Here is a 12,854-nt window from a genome sequence, read left to right as displayed (position 1 = left end):
TTCTTTGTTATATTAAATCTTTTTCTATTAAAGAAAAAAACATTACCCAGTGAGATTTTTGCAAAAATAGCAAAAAATATTTATGATAACATAGTTCAATATTAATATTTGTGACATACTCGTAATATGAATTTTTTTTTTTTTATGTCAAGTACTTATTTTTATAAATGTTTTTATCATTTGATGCAATTTTTTTTCTATAATTAACGGTAAAAGTATATACACATGAAACGACCATTCTAACACGTTTCTTGTTGGTTTCCTTTGGCCTTTTTCCAATAGGAATAAAGTTCTAAAGTACGACTCCCAATTTCTATTATATTCTATGCTTTCTTTTTTCTTGACTTTCTTCTCTTCTTTTGTAACTTTAAATTTCCATCCATTTCCCTTTCATAATATTGAGCCAATCAAATAAATTTTGTCTACCCATATTTCAAATTAATCAAAAGTTACCTAGCAATTTTTTTACATGGGTTAAATAATTTCATTTATAAACTTTACAATTTAAGATAGAATTATGTGTATATATATGTCCACACATATAACAAAGAGGGTCAACTAAACCAATGAACTTCAACCATTAGTTACTTAAAAGATATTATATTATATCATTTGGTTAAATTATCAAATCTCTCATGTCACACGTCAAACCAACACCGCTCAACAAACAAAAAAAAAAAAATACAAATGAAACTTTTAAGTTAACATATTACGACCATCGATAATCAAAATTTGTATTTTAATATTAATTTTGAAGTGTTATATTTTAACGAAGTAGGGTTAGACCTCTGATCATGACTTCAAATAAGATGTATTAAATATTCAAGTACATACATTGTTAGTTGAGTTAAACTATCAATATTATTTTTATGGAGATTTTTATTCAATTAAAAGTACGACAATTCGATTGAAATTGACATTTTAAATTGGAAGGAAAAGAAGGTCAAAATCATAATAAATAAATAAAATAAAATAAAACTACTCCATAATTTTAAAAGAATATAAATAATAATAAGTTGTAAATAAAGAAAACGTATAATAAGAAAGTTTAAAAAGCAACGGCAGCGACGGGGGAATTCATCTCTTTGTAAATTTCACTTCTCAAATTTCCCCTCCAATGACGCCCGGTTTCTCTTCCTGTTTCCGCCCATCCTCCGCCCGCCTCCGCCGCCGTCGGTCTTCGCTTTCCATTTCCGGCTGCCCCAATCTCACCACCTGCATTTACCACACCAATTTCGCCCTTTTTTCCCTTTCTTGGTCTCAATCTCTCTTATCCCATTCTCTTCTTCTCCACTTTCTCCAAAACCCTCATCCCTTTGATTCACCTCAAAATCCTTCTTCTTCTTCTTTTTCTTCTTCTTCTTCTTCAATCTCTTTTCGCCTTCTTATCAGACCTTTAATTCCATGGAAGAAACATGGCTCTGAGAAGCTTTCTGACAGTATCCATGTCTTCTGGGATCTTCGCCGAGCCCGTTTCTCCTCCTCCTCGCCTGAACCCTGTTCTGGATTTTTCATCGCCGTCGTTGTGGACGGAGAAATGACGCTTCTCGTCGGCGATATGGTAAAAGAAGCCTCCAAGAAGATCAGAGCGGCGAAACCACCCCAAGTTCTCCAAACCCTAATTCTCAAAAGGGAACATGTAACCGCCCACAAAGTCTACACCACGAAAGCGAAATTCGCTGGTCAAATCCGAGAAATCCAAATCGATTGCGGTTTCTCCAACTACAACGACGACGATTTGGGACTGTCGTTTAGTGTTGACGGAAAAAGGGTTCTAGAAATCAAGCGGCTGAAATGGAAGTTTAGAGGGAATGAAAGAATCGAAGTCGCTGGAGTTCCAATGGATGTATATTGGGATGTATACAATTGGGTTTTCGAATTGGAGAAAGAAAGCAGAGGAAATGCAGTGTTTATGTTCAGATTCGAAGAGGAAAACGAAGAACAGAGCAGCAATCAACAGCAGAACTGGAACCTGGGATTGAACGAATTAGAGTGGAGAAGGATGAGAAATAGCTTATCCTCATCATCAATATCCTTTTCAACGTCGACGTCGTCGGTCGGATCATCCGCCGGAGCCAGTTCCTCAGTTATGGAGTGGGCTAACAGTGAAGATAGCGATCAAATTGGAGCACCGTTGGGATTTTCTCTACTAATATACGCTTGGAGAAGGTGAAATCAACACAACCATTGCTACAAAATTACAAGAAATCGTTCATTTACATTACATTAGATTCATTTGCGTCTCCCAAAATCCTCTGTTTAATCTGTTACCTTAAAGAATACGAATGAAATTTTAGCTTTGGATTCTGTTGAGTGAATTTAGAAAATTAGGGGAGGAGAGGACAAAAGTGGTAATGGGGTCTGTGTCGTTTTCCTGTTTGAATGGGGGACAGGTAAAAATGTGTAATGAAATTGAAGCTGAAAGAGGGAGATGATAGATTCCATTAAAGTTCCGTTGGGAACAGTGAAGAAGCAGAAGAAGAAGCAGCAGATGGGGGAAACTGACGAACCCCATAAAAAGAGGGGAAAAGAAAAAGTTTTGAGACGCAAATCATACAACAAACTCGTTAGAATTTCATTATATTTGTAACCCTTTAAAACGTTACTATATATTTAATTAATAATAGCCTGACACTTATAATTTTACTTATTAAAAATAAAGTTTGACAAGTAAATTAATTTGGACTCATAGTTAGAATTACTTTATGATTGATTGCATGTACAATTTTCAAAAGCTTTGAAAAAATGACATAAACTAGACTCATAATAGTTGCAATTACATCATTCAACTTGCAACAGTATTAATTGGAAGCCTAAAATTTTAATTAAAAAAATTTCAAGATATAACACGTATCATATCAATAATCCTCCAGGCAACATAGTAGAAAAATTGAAACTATATAGTAAAATTTATTTCTGTACTTTTAAAAATGATTTCAATTTTTTTTTTTTTTTGGATATTTATTAAGAAATTGTGAATGTGAAAATTGAAGGTACAGTCAATTCCGTGAAGGAGTAGACATATTTTTCTCTACTGCTTTTTAATTTCGTCAAAAAGCATTAATTTTGTTATTATTGTTTTATTTTATCCCCACCTTTTTTGTAAAAGCATATGCCCGAAGGATGAAGCCAAGGAGTACGAGTGCCTACGTGTCTTTCAACTCTTCCTTCTCTCTTTTAGAAAAAATGGTTAAAAGTTAAAATTAATTTCTTTTAGTTTAATAAAAACCCAACAAATACTACTTATGCTTTCATAAAAATATCTTCAATTTAAGGGAAAATCGGATCTGATGATTAAAAATAACCTACATACTAAATATATCAAATATATCAAAACGGGTATGTACTCTTAAATTTGTTAATTTTACAATTAAAAAATGTAGTGACATAAGTTTTATTATCATAATTTTTTTTTTTTTTTTTGCTATTTTTGCAATCACCTTTAAAATTAGGAGTGTTTTAAAAAATATTTGTACTAGTTTATATTTTAAAAAATTGCAGGAGAGAAGAGGCAGGGAAGGAGAGGATGAAAAGAAAAGGAAGGAAAATTCGTGTTGAAAATTAAGAACTGAATTCAATTTTTTTTCTTACTAATATTTAATTTACAATTTCCCTTATAGTTAACTATATTATAATTTATATGATCTAAATTTCATTATAATTCTGTTAATCGAAATTATTATTTGATGAATTCATCTTTGATAAAGAGTCGTGAATGGTTAGAATAATATATCTTTAAACAAACCAATAAATTAGTTACAAATCCACGTTGGCCAAATTTGACCAAAATCCTATTTATAACATTAAGATTTAATTTAAGCATTCAATAAATTTAGTATATAGTTCGAGAATAATATTTGTCCAATTCTCAATCATACAAAATAATAGTTTCTTAATTTCGTTGACGTCAAAATAAATTAATTTAAAAAAAACCTTTCAAACAAAGGCTTCCAACATTTGACTCAAAAACCATTCAATTCTACTACTTCTACACTTACCTAACTTCTTATAATAATACCACAGAATAAAAAAGCTATCATGTTGTCCACACAATTGCTACTCTTAGTTGAATTAGATTTGAATAATCAAGCATTGGAAACCCGATGGTCGATAAGAACGTTATTCTTTTACTCATGTTCTTACCTAACGTCCTAGTATAATAAAAAAAAACGATCACAACCACAACCACAACCCTTAGTTGTATTTAATAACGCTTTCTGTTCGTACTTCCATTACCTAACATCCTATTATAATCAGAAACGACAACCACAACTCTTAGATGTTACTATGTTTATATAGAAATTTACTAATCTCATTGAACATGGAAGACACTATACACCTGATACAAAGCACACAAATTCAAGTTTCTTCATAATTAATACTTCTACACAATTCAAGTATTGATTATATGCCTGAAAACTTTCAAACCCTTTCAAAAGAGCCAAATATTATCAGTTCTAACCCATTCAAAGGAGGAAGACTCAAGACAAGACGGCTGCCATTTCAGTTTATATTTTACCATTCGCATTGAGAGATATATAATAATATAAAATTATAATTATAATTATATATATATATAAATTTCAGACTTTGGGTCCATATAGAAACTACCAATGGTTAAATGAAAGTGAATGGAATGAAGATGAGGATGGAGTTTCCACCACCTAAGTCCCCACCATACCCACTTCCATTAATGCCGTCTCCACTTGAGTTGACATGTTTTGATACAATCCCTCTTCTTTCTTCTTTCTTCTTTCTTCTTCTTCATTCCATTCTTTTTCCCACTTCCTAAAAAATCACTGTTTTTTCTAATCTATACATAATTTTGAATCGATAAATATCAGAATCAATATCATAGTTGGTAATATGATTCGTTCAGCAGTTCAACACACAACACACTTCAATTCAACACAAAATTTGCTCCAACACCATTCTCCTTCTTTTTTCTTTCTTTCTTTCTTTGGGATTAGTAGTAGAAAGGCAAAATGGAAAATTATGCTATTTTGCCTGTCTTCTTCTTCTTCTGTTGTTAATTAAACTCTTAAATACCCTATAAACGACAGGAAACCAATTACTTTTACAGCTTTACAGTCAGGGTCGTAGATGCTGAAGAATGAATCGCCGAGGATGCTGATGGGATACATCGTTTTTGTCTACTTACTTTGATGGTTGATGAAGTTGGAGGATTGGAAGACAAGGGTGGTCGTGGAGGGTTAGAAGAAGATGTATTATTGTACCTAATTGGTTGGCTTTTCAATTTCTTCTTTACACCTTCGTTAAGCTTATCTCCTGATCTTACTTGTCGAACCTTTGCTTCGTTCAAACTCGCTGGAAGAACGCAGTTGCAGAAAAGACCTGGAAACCAAAAACATAGATCAAAATTAAAATCACAAAATTGTTGTAAGTTCCAATCTCAGAGATGTGCAGAAGGCAGTTGAGGGAACAAATGAAACACTCAAAGTCGTAACGTTATGAGTCATGTCAAACTTTCTTAATTATGCAGGGAGAAGCCACAGAAACACAGTGGTTATGTTATCATTGTAAACTGGTTTTTCTCCGTTGAATGAAAACTTTCACTTCTCTATGACAAGGCACAGTCAACAAGTAAAAAGCAGGAAGCTTGGTTACCAAATTTGAACATAGAACAAAATATGATTATAAAGAAGAAAATGGTTAAACTGGGAATATAATCCGCGCTCTTACCAAGTCGAGCAAGTCGGTTGACCCAGCTAGGGATCGGTTTCCCTGCCAACCTTATACATACATCATTGCAAAAGTGGTTGCAATTCCTTGTTATAAGATGATAAGTGTTCCCGGAGTACTCTTCAGCTAGTTTCTCCATAAACGAGCGAACGTCTTTCGGACCAAGATTCGTTCTTCCAATGCAAATTGATTTCCTAAATGTAAAACCAGGACATTGTCTTGGTTCTACCTCAAATATACCTGAAGTTGCATGTTCATGTGCTCCAAATGCATATTCAACTCCGTGAACTGCAAAAAAGATTCTTTTATTAAGATATTTGAATTTGGAACACCCTGCACTACTTGATAATATAAATTAAACAAACTGGATACACGGGAGATTTCTTTTGGACTTTAATCAAAGAAAAATATGGACTGCTTAAGTCATCAATCCAAAATCTCTTGAAAAGGTCAAACACAAAACGTTATAGATTAAGGTCAATAGAAAATCATATAAACAATTAGAATCAAAGAAAAATGCAGGAACTCAAAATTTTTCAACACATCAGTCATCAAAATCACAGCCAAATCAAGCTACACATTACAGAATCATATTTCACAGACATAAATCCACAACCAAAACCAGAAAACTTCACAACACAACCATAAAGCCCCCTTATGTTCCTCTAGTTTCTCAAGTACCGCAAATTTCACTCAAAAATAAAACGAATTCAACCTCAGATCTGTAGGAAACCCCAACGGATAATCAAGAAAAATTCTTCAAAAAAAACAAACCCTTTCGAGTGGAAAAATTCATTTATAAAAGACCCAAATCCTCCTCATCTCCTCTAACAAAACCCAAAAAGGGAAAAACAGAAACACAGAAGGAAAAAAAAAACGCCACAATTTGCTAACCTTGCACACCGGAATGGTAAACCCCAAGACCAAGCCAATACGCGTAGCCGTTGATGGGTGTTAAATCATACACATTCAAATAAACCGGCACTGTTCCACTCTTCTTCTTCTTCGACATCAAAGCAATTCTGCACAACATTTTCCCCAAACCCACCACTTCTTTTCTTCTCCTCCGTCTCTCTGAAATCAAAATCAAACAACACATAAGATTCAACCCAAACTAATCTGGTCAAAAAGAAAAAAGCTTAAGAAACCCAAAAGCGAGAATTAGAAGGAGCACAATTCATTACCTACAAAACAGAACGAAATGGGAAATCAATCGTCAGAATCTTTTAAGAAAAGAAAAAACAAAAGGGTTTGTTAATTGGGGTTTGAAACGAAGAATTATCGAGTAACGGGGTCTGGATTTTATCGGCGACCGAAACAATTTTCTTACGCCGATCTCTCCATCATCCTCGTTCTTCTCCAATTCCCTTTTCCCCCCTCTTTTTTATAACACATTCATGTTAATGGAATTTAATTTATTGTTTTCTTTCCTCTCTCTCTCTCTCTCTCTCTAATTTAATTGTTTTCATTTTTTTGGAAAATTGTGAATTATTATGTGGAGGATAAATAGATAATAACTAATAAATAACTGAAAAGATAATAACTCCAAAAAAATTTCATTTTCATTTTCATCTGTCAATTAATTTGAATCCTAATTATTTCAATTTTAAGATAATTACACCTTTTTTATTTGTCATTTTACAAAAAAAAAAAAAAAAATTATCAAACCTTTTTTCTTGAGCCATTTTCAAAATACCATAATGTTTCTAAATTTTTAATTATTATAATGGAAAAGATGAACTAATTAGAATAGTCACTATTAGATGAATATTATTCTTTTGTCCTATTTATATAGTTTTTAAAGGTTTTAAAAATTAATATGTCACTATCTCAAAATTCTAATATACATGCAAATTTGTTAATTAAAAAAAAAAGTGTAACAATGATTTAACTTAGTATGCAATTTGGACTAACTAAAGAATATATAAAGATACATTATAGATTTTATTTTCTTTATATAGTTAATATTTTGTGACACATGATTGATATATAATATATTCTTTTTGTAATTAGTGCCCATTGGAATCCAAATTTGGTGATGAGAATAAAGTGGAAATGGAGCTACCAAAAATTGCACTACTTTGTTTTCATTTTAAAATATGGAAAGTATAGACATAATTCAACCCTAATTAAAATCGATAATTCGTTCTTTTGAAGTTAAAGATTCAATTTTTTTAACTTTTGATTTAACCGACAAAGTCAATCTATGAAACGGGTATTGAAAAAAGTCAATATGTTCTTTCATGTTATGGCGGATGAGTTGACTACGAAGTGGTTAATAGTTGTATGAGGTGGAGTTGGTTCCGATAGTGTTTTTTTCGTACATGATTTGATGGTAGAAATATATGGAGAAGGAAACAGATTTACACCTGGTAGAATTAGACTAAGTCCAAGGAAAGTTTTGTTACAACCATAAACCGAACTTGACCCAAACAAATCGCAGGTAATATTAATAACATGTTGAAAGAGAAAGCGCGTCGTGACCGAGAAATGCAACAAATGGAAAGTGTCTTCATACATAAGTTTCAATAAGAAAAAAACAGTGTGTGTGTTTTTTATTAAATGTTGCCCCAAATGGTGCAATAAAAAGGGGTCAATTTGGTTGTGAATGAGTTAGGAAATGGCCTTTTCTTGCGGTGTGTGGCCGTTTCATGCCTTTCACTTCACATTTTGGCCTTTTTTTTTTCTCTGTTGTCTCTATTTCTCTTTCTTTTTCACTCTCTTTTCTTGTTTTCTTCCTATAAACAACTAAACAAGAGTATTAAATCACTGAGTTTAGTCCATTAGTTTTCGTATTTTTCTGTCGTTTTAATTTATGATTAATATTCTCTTTGATAGATGTATAGTAGGCTCATAAACTTTACTGAAAAGTGTCAAGAACAAGAATGAATGCCCAAAAGACATACCTAAACAAGGAACAGTGGAGCAAACATTCTAAAAAGAAAAGTTAGTGTCTTCAAGGTTTGGTTAACCAGCTGAGTTTGTAAATATATACAAGTTGAGAAATAATTGAGTTGTACTCAGATTTGCATCCTACAACATTGAGTGGCATAAACAACTTTGATACCACTGAAGTTACATGCATGTATCCAAAGGAAAATGTGAGAGGAAAGACCTATAAGTAACCTCGTTCGACAATTCCAAATAGAGAAGAGTAAGTAATTTCTAAACAAAAGTTCTAACTTTATAATTTATTGTGTGCTTTAGCTAATCATCGTAAACTTATAGTAAATTAAGCATTAGAGTACAGTAGATTATATAATACATCAGTGGAAGGATCTCTTAAGCATGTTGGCTTAAAATATGAGACTATACATAAGAAGCGAGATGAGCCCATAATGTAACAAGATAAATAATAAGTCAGTGGAATTACTGCTAGTAAGTCATGAGGTCTACAATGAGTAGTTTAATAACTTTCGAGCCAAACAAAGTGTAAATATAATAGCTCTATCTACCCCATTCAACCACTCTTTCCAAACACCTTATACGTCAAATCAATTTCTAGATTTTAATTTTTTATCTAATAGATTTAGGAATTCACCGTCTCATAGACATGTTAAAAAAAAAAGGTTGAAAATTTAAAATTTTAATTACATTTTATATATTGAATAAAAAATTTAAAAGCTCAAACCGACTAAAATTGTAATTTAACCGACAAATCTATATGTGTATTAAATTATGTCTATATTACTTTGAGTCTCTAAAACGTTTCCATATCGTATTATTTTTTTCTTATTCTTTCCTTTGTGGTTGTTTGTTTTGGAAATAATCTTGGATCCTGTGTTTTGAGTTTTTCTTTTCTTGTTTTTAGAAATCTTAGAATTGTTTTTTTTGGATCCTTATACTTATTTACGCATGGTTAGAAAATTCTTGAGACTTGTAGATGGAATGGCTTTTATGCCTACAAGATTGACACAATATTTGAGGTCGTTGTCCCATGAGAATTTGTCTTTTTCTTCTTTACAACATTTATATATATTTGGTTGGGCACATTGAGCATAATATTTATTTAGTCCAAAAAAGAAAAAAAAAAGCAGCATGGAAAAACGTGTTCCAAAAAGGAAACGAGAGCCTCAAATTATAAGCCAATCAATCAAGTAGGTGAATTAATAACTGAGTCGTGTTAGGTCTAGCGCCATGCATTAAACTATCTTGCATCGTTAAAATTCAAAGATTTGTCATCCTTATACTTATTTACGCACAGAGCTACATTTTAAAGTTAAAATGAGAAATAAGTACAATAATTAAAATTAATGATTGTTTTTATAACCTAACGATGTGGACTAGTAGTATTTTCATACTTGTACTAATGTTATTCTCATCACGATCTTTAGTATATCTTGATATATATATTTTTGATGTGTCTTTTCAACAACATTGCGAAAGTATTAATCCATATTTCTTATCGATATCTAACTTCTTCTAGTGCCTTAACACGTGTGTGTATACATGTCGGGGTTGTGTAATTAAATGCAAACGCAAACATATCACATGGCATGAATGTTGTATTGGCTATGGATCTATTTTTCTTACTTGATCTTCTATGTTTGGTTGTTGGGTAGCATCCTCTATTAATTTCCTCTCACATAGAATTTTTTTCACTACAAACAAAATCATATTCCCTTTTCAACTTTTCTCTCATTTTTTTTCTTACTTATTCATCCTTTTTCCCCATAGAAATCATTAATTATTTATTTGTAATAATAATAATAATAATAATAAATCATTTATTGCTCTAAATTAGCTTATTGGGCTGCGTTTTGCTAATCTGGGCTAGCCCAAATTCAGGGCTAGTTGTGTGTACTAAAGGCCCATGAGTTTAGTTGGGCCGTCAATTAAAGCGACTGCATTCTAACCAATCCCAATACGACGTCGTACTAGTGGGTGCTACTGCTGACTGCTGTGGTAAGAAACTAAACCCTCTCCGACGTTTCTTTCTAATGGTGACCGAAGCTCAGAAGCTATAGACTTCGACCGCGGAAGCTTTATTCATGTCGGCCGTTTTCCGATCAGCTCACCGGCAGTTTCAATCATACTACAGTAAAATCCTCACACGCCGATTATGGGAACGCCATTGTTCGCCTTCACGAACTACCACAATCTCAGCATCGCTCTTCACCAGGCCATTTGTTTCCTCCGCTGTTCCTAAATCTCCCTTCGACGCCATCACTCTCAGAGTACTTCGTAATGAGATCGAGTACCAGTCCAGTTACGCCCCTCCTCATCAGGTTCGCCGATTTTTTTCCCCTCATTTCGATCCATTTCTTCATCCTACATTTTGCAATTTTTGTTTCCCCTAATTTTCTTTCATTTTCATAACCTTACAGCCTGCGACGATGTTCAATTCATTTACGGTTGAAGACCATCCTGGAATGCAATGGATTACACTGAAAGGGAAATTTAAGGACACTGAAGATATTAAAATTGAAGCGACGATGTTTGATGGGTGTGAATCTGTTCCTAAATTTGGAGATGATTGCGAAGGTGAAGAAGACCTTCGTCTTCATATTAGCGTGCTTGTTGACATATCGAAGGGAGATGGTTCTGAAGATTTGGAGTTTGTTTGCTCAGCATGGCCTGATTCTTTGGATGTTCAGAAACTATATGTACTTAAACGAGATAGAATGCTTGCAAGTCATTATATGGGGCCTGATTTTAGGTATGGCTTATCTCGAATTGTAGCAGCTTTTGCCATTTTGTTTGATTATTTACTGTTTACTTGCTCGTTTTGGTCTGGATTTGTATGCCTAATGTGGTTGCCATCATATGTTGCTTCTAATTAGTGACCAATGCAAGTACAAAGTTCAAAATGTATCTGCTCCTAGTGATTATTCAATATATCGGCATTGAGTTGTCTGCCACATGTTGTAGTCCCTCAAATATTTTCTCCAATATCACATCTCTAGAGCGTGATGTTCAAATAAGAAACACATGCACTTTGGTTTGGTTTGGCTAGTGTGTCCCACTTGTTTTGGACACTCTAACACTCGGTCGCTTGTTGGACACATCTAATACTTTTTAGGACAATAAATATGTTAGACATGCAAAGAACACTTGTTGATCTATACCAAACTAATTTTTTAAGCAAGAAATGGATCCACCGATTTACTTTGAAATTTCTTCTATTACAAAAACGAGACTTTTTTTTTAAAATGTATATTTTAATAAGTTTGTATCCTAGATTTTTAGAAAATGATATGTTGTTGTATTCATGTCTTGAAGCACAATCTATGACTTGTTTGAAATGAATTTTTAAGTTCTTAAAATATTATTTTGAGTATTTAGAAAGTCTGTTCCAAACAAATGATATTGAGGCAACTGGGTCCTCTCGCCTTTGGTTAAGTTAGGGTAAGCATCATCAAGAAGACCCTGCCCCCAACTGTGCCTTTGTTTTAGTGCGCCTGAATATGTTGAATATCTTTTATATTTACATGTTTATACTACTTAGTATTAATCTTTGAAACTTTAACGTTTAGATGTTTTCACAATGTATGCTTTATGTATATCATTTGTTTATTTATTGCACCCTGCTTTACTCATGCTTTGCCTTTGTGTCACCCCTCTTGCCTTGAGGTTTGAGGTGCACCTTGAGCTTTGAAACACCATCTGACCCCTTAGTTAAAGGAGGCTAAGGATTAAGCTTCTTTGTGCTCTAACTCCCGTTGTCTACTAATGGTCTTTCTGGTTTTTGTTGACTTCAGGAAATTGAGTGGTGCAATTCAGACAAAATTTCGGGAGTTTTTAGCAGAAAGAGGGATAGATAAGGAGCTTGCTGTATTTTTGCATGAATATATGATGAACAAAGACAGATGTGAACTTATTCGATGGTTCAAATCTGTCGAGTCTTTTGTGGAAAGATAAATCATACTCTTCTTCCGCACCATCAAACATAGTTGTTATCCTTTTTAAGGTATCCAAGATTATGTGTTCTTCCTTTTTTTTCATAGTCTGATGCTAACCATAGATCATCAATCATGATAAATTTTAACATATGCAAAGTTATTTTTTATTTTCAATGAGATTGTCTTAATGAAAAGAGGAGGTACAAAAAGGTAAAGAAAAAGAAGTGATTAGAAACAGCTTGAACTTAACTTAGTGCATATGGTAATTACAAATAGGTAGAACAGCAACAGCCCATAAAGGGGAAAAAA

General features: G+C 32.9%; 3 protein-coding genes across 3 annotated transcripts; 2 read left to right on the top strand and 1 right to left on the bottom strand.

Moving 5' to 3' along the window:
• The first annotated feature begins 937 nt into the window (after positions 1–937).
• LOC101215936 lies at positions 938–2,646 on the top strand. Its single transcript, XM_004145465.3, has one exon. It carries the CDS (start codon positions 1,118–1,120, stop codon positions 2,171–2,173), a length of 1,056 nt encoding a protein of 351 aa, XP_004145513.2. The 5' UTR covers positions 938–1,117; the 3' UTR covers positions 2,174–2,646.
• A 1,893-nt stretch (positions 2,647–4,539) lies between these two features.
• LOC101215693 (deSI-like protein At4g17486) lies at positions 4,540–7,120 on the bottom strand. Its single transcript, XM_004145464.3, has 4 exons — positions 6,888–7,120; positions 6,598–6,777; positions 5,704–5,991; positions 4,540–5,355 (listed from the first exon to the last, which is right to left on the bottom strand). The coding sequence occupies exons 2-4, from the start codon at positions 6,734–6,736 to the stop codon at positions 5,078–5,080; spliced, it is 705 nt and encodes a 234-aa protein (XP_004145512.1). The 5' UTR covers positions 6,737–6,777; positions 6,888–7,120; the 3' UTR covers positions 4,540–5,077.
• A 3,493-nt stretch (positions 7,121–10,613) lies between these two features.
• On the top strand, positions 10,614–12,719 carry LOC101215463 (uncharacterized protein At2g39795, mitochondrial). Its single transcript, XM_004145463.3, has 3 exons — positions 10,614–10,931; positions 11,031–11,362; positions 12,405–12,719. The coding sequence occupies exons 1-3, from the start codon at positions 10,695–10,697 to the stop codon at positions 12,562–12,564; spliced, it is 729 nt and encodes a 242-aa protein (XP_004145511.1). The 5' UTR covers positions 10,614–10,694; the 3' UTR covers positions 12,565–12,719.
• Positions 12,720–12,854: the final 135 nt, after the last annotated feature.

The sequence above is a fragment of the Cucumis sativus genome, chromosome 4 (genome assembly GCF_000004075.3).
Source record: "Cucumis sativus cultivar 9930 chromosome 4, Cucumber_9930_V3, whole genome shotgun sequence".
NCBI classification, from domain to species: domain Eukaryota; kingdom Viridiplantae; phylum Streptophyta; class Magnoliopsida; order Cucurbitales; family Cucurbitaceae; genus Cucumis; species Cucumis sativus.
Note: the sequence above shows the minus strand (reverse complement) of the source record. Positions and strands in the feature narration are given on the sequence as shown.

Bases quoted from the DNA above. Each gene is read 5' to 3' on its own strand.
- LOC101215693 (XM_004145464.3), bottom strand. From the start codon at position 6,736: ATGTTGTGCAGAATTGCTTTGATGTCGAAGAAGAAGAAGAGTGGAACA. The intron at 5,992-6,597 runs GTTAGCAAATTG...TCTTTTTTGCAG, and splicing joins TTACCATTCCGGTGTGCAAG to TTCACGGAGTTGAATATGCA. The intron at 5,356-5,703 runs GTAAGAGCGCGG...TTTGGTTTCCAG, and splicing joins CAACCGACTTGCTCGACTTG to GTCTTTTCTGCAACTGCGTT.
- LOC101215463 (XM_004145463.3), top strand. From the start codon at position 10,695: ATGTCGGCCGTTTTCCGATCAGCTCACCGGCAGTTTCAATCATACTAC. The intron at 10,932-11,030 runs GTTCGCCGATTT...ATAACCTTACAG, and splicing joins GTTACGCCCCTCCTCATCAG to CCTGCGACGATGTTCAATTC. The intron at 11,363-12,404 runs GTATGGCTTATC...TGTTGACTTCAG, and splicing joins TATATGGGGCCTGATTTTAG to GAAATTGAGTGGTGCAATTC.
- LOC101215936 (XM_004145465.3), top strand. From the start codon at position 1,118: ATGACGCCCGGTTTCTCTTCCTGTTTCCGCCCATCCTCCGCCCGCCTC.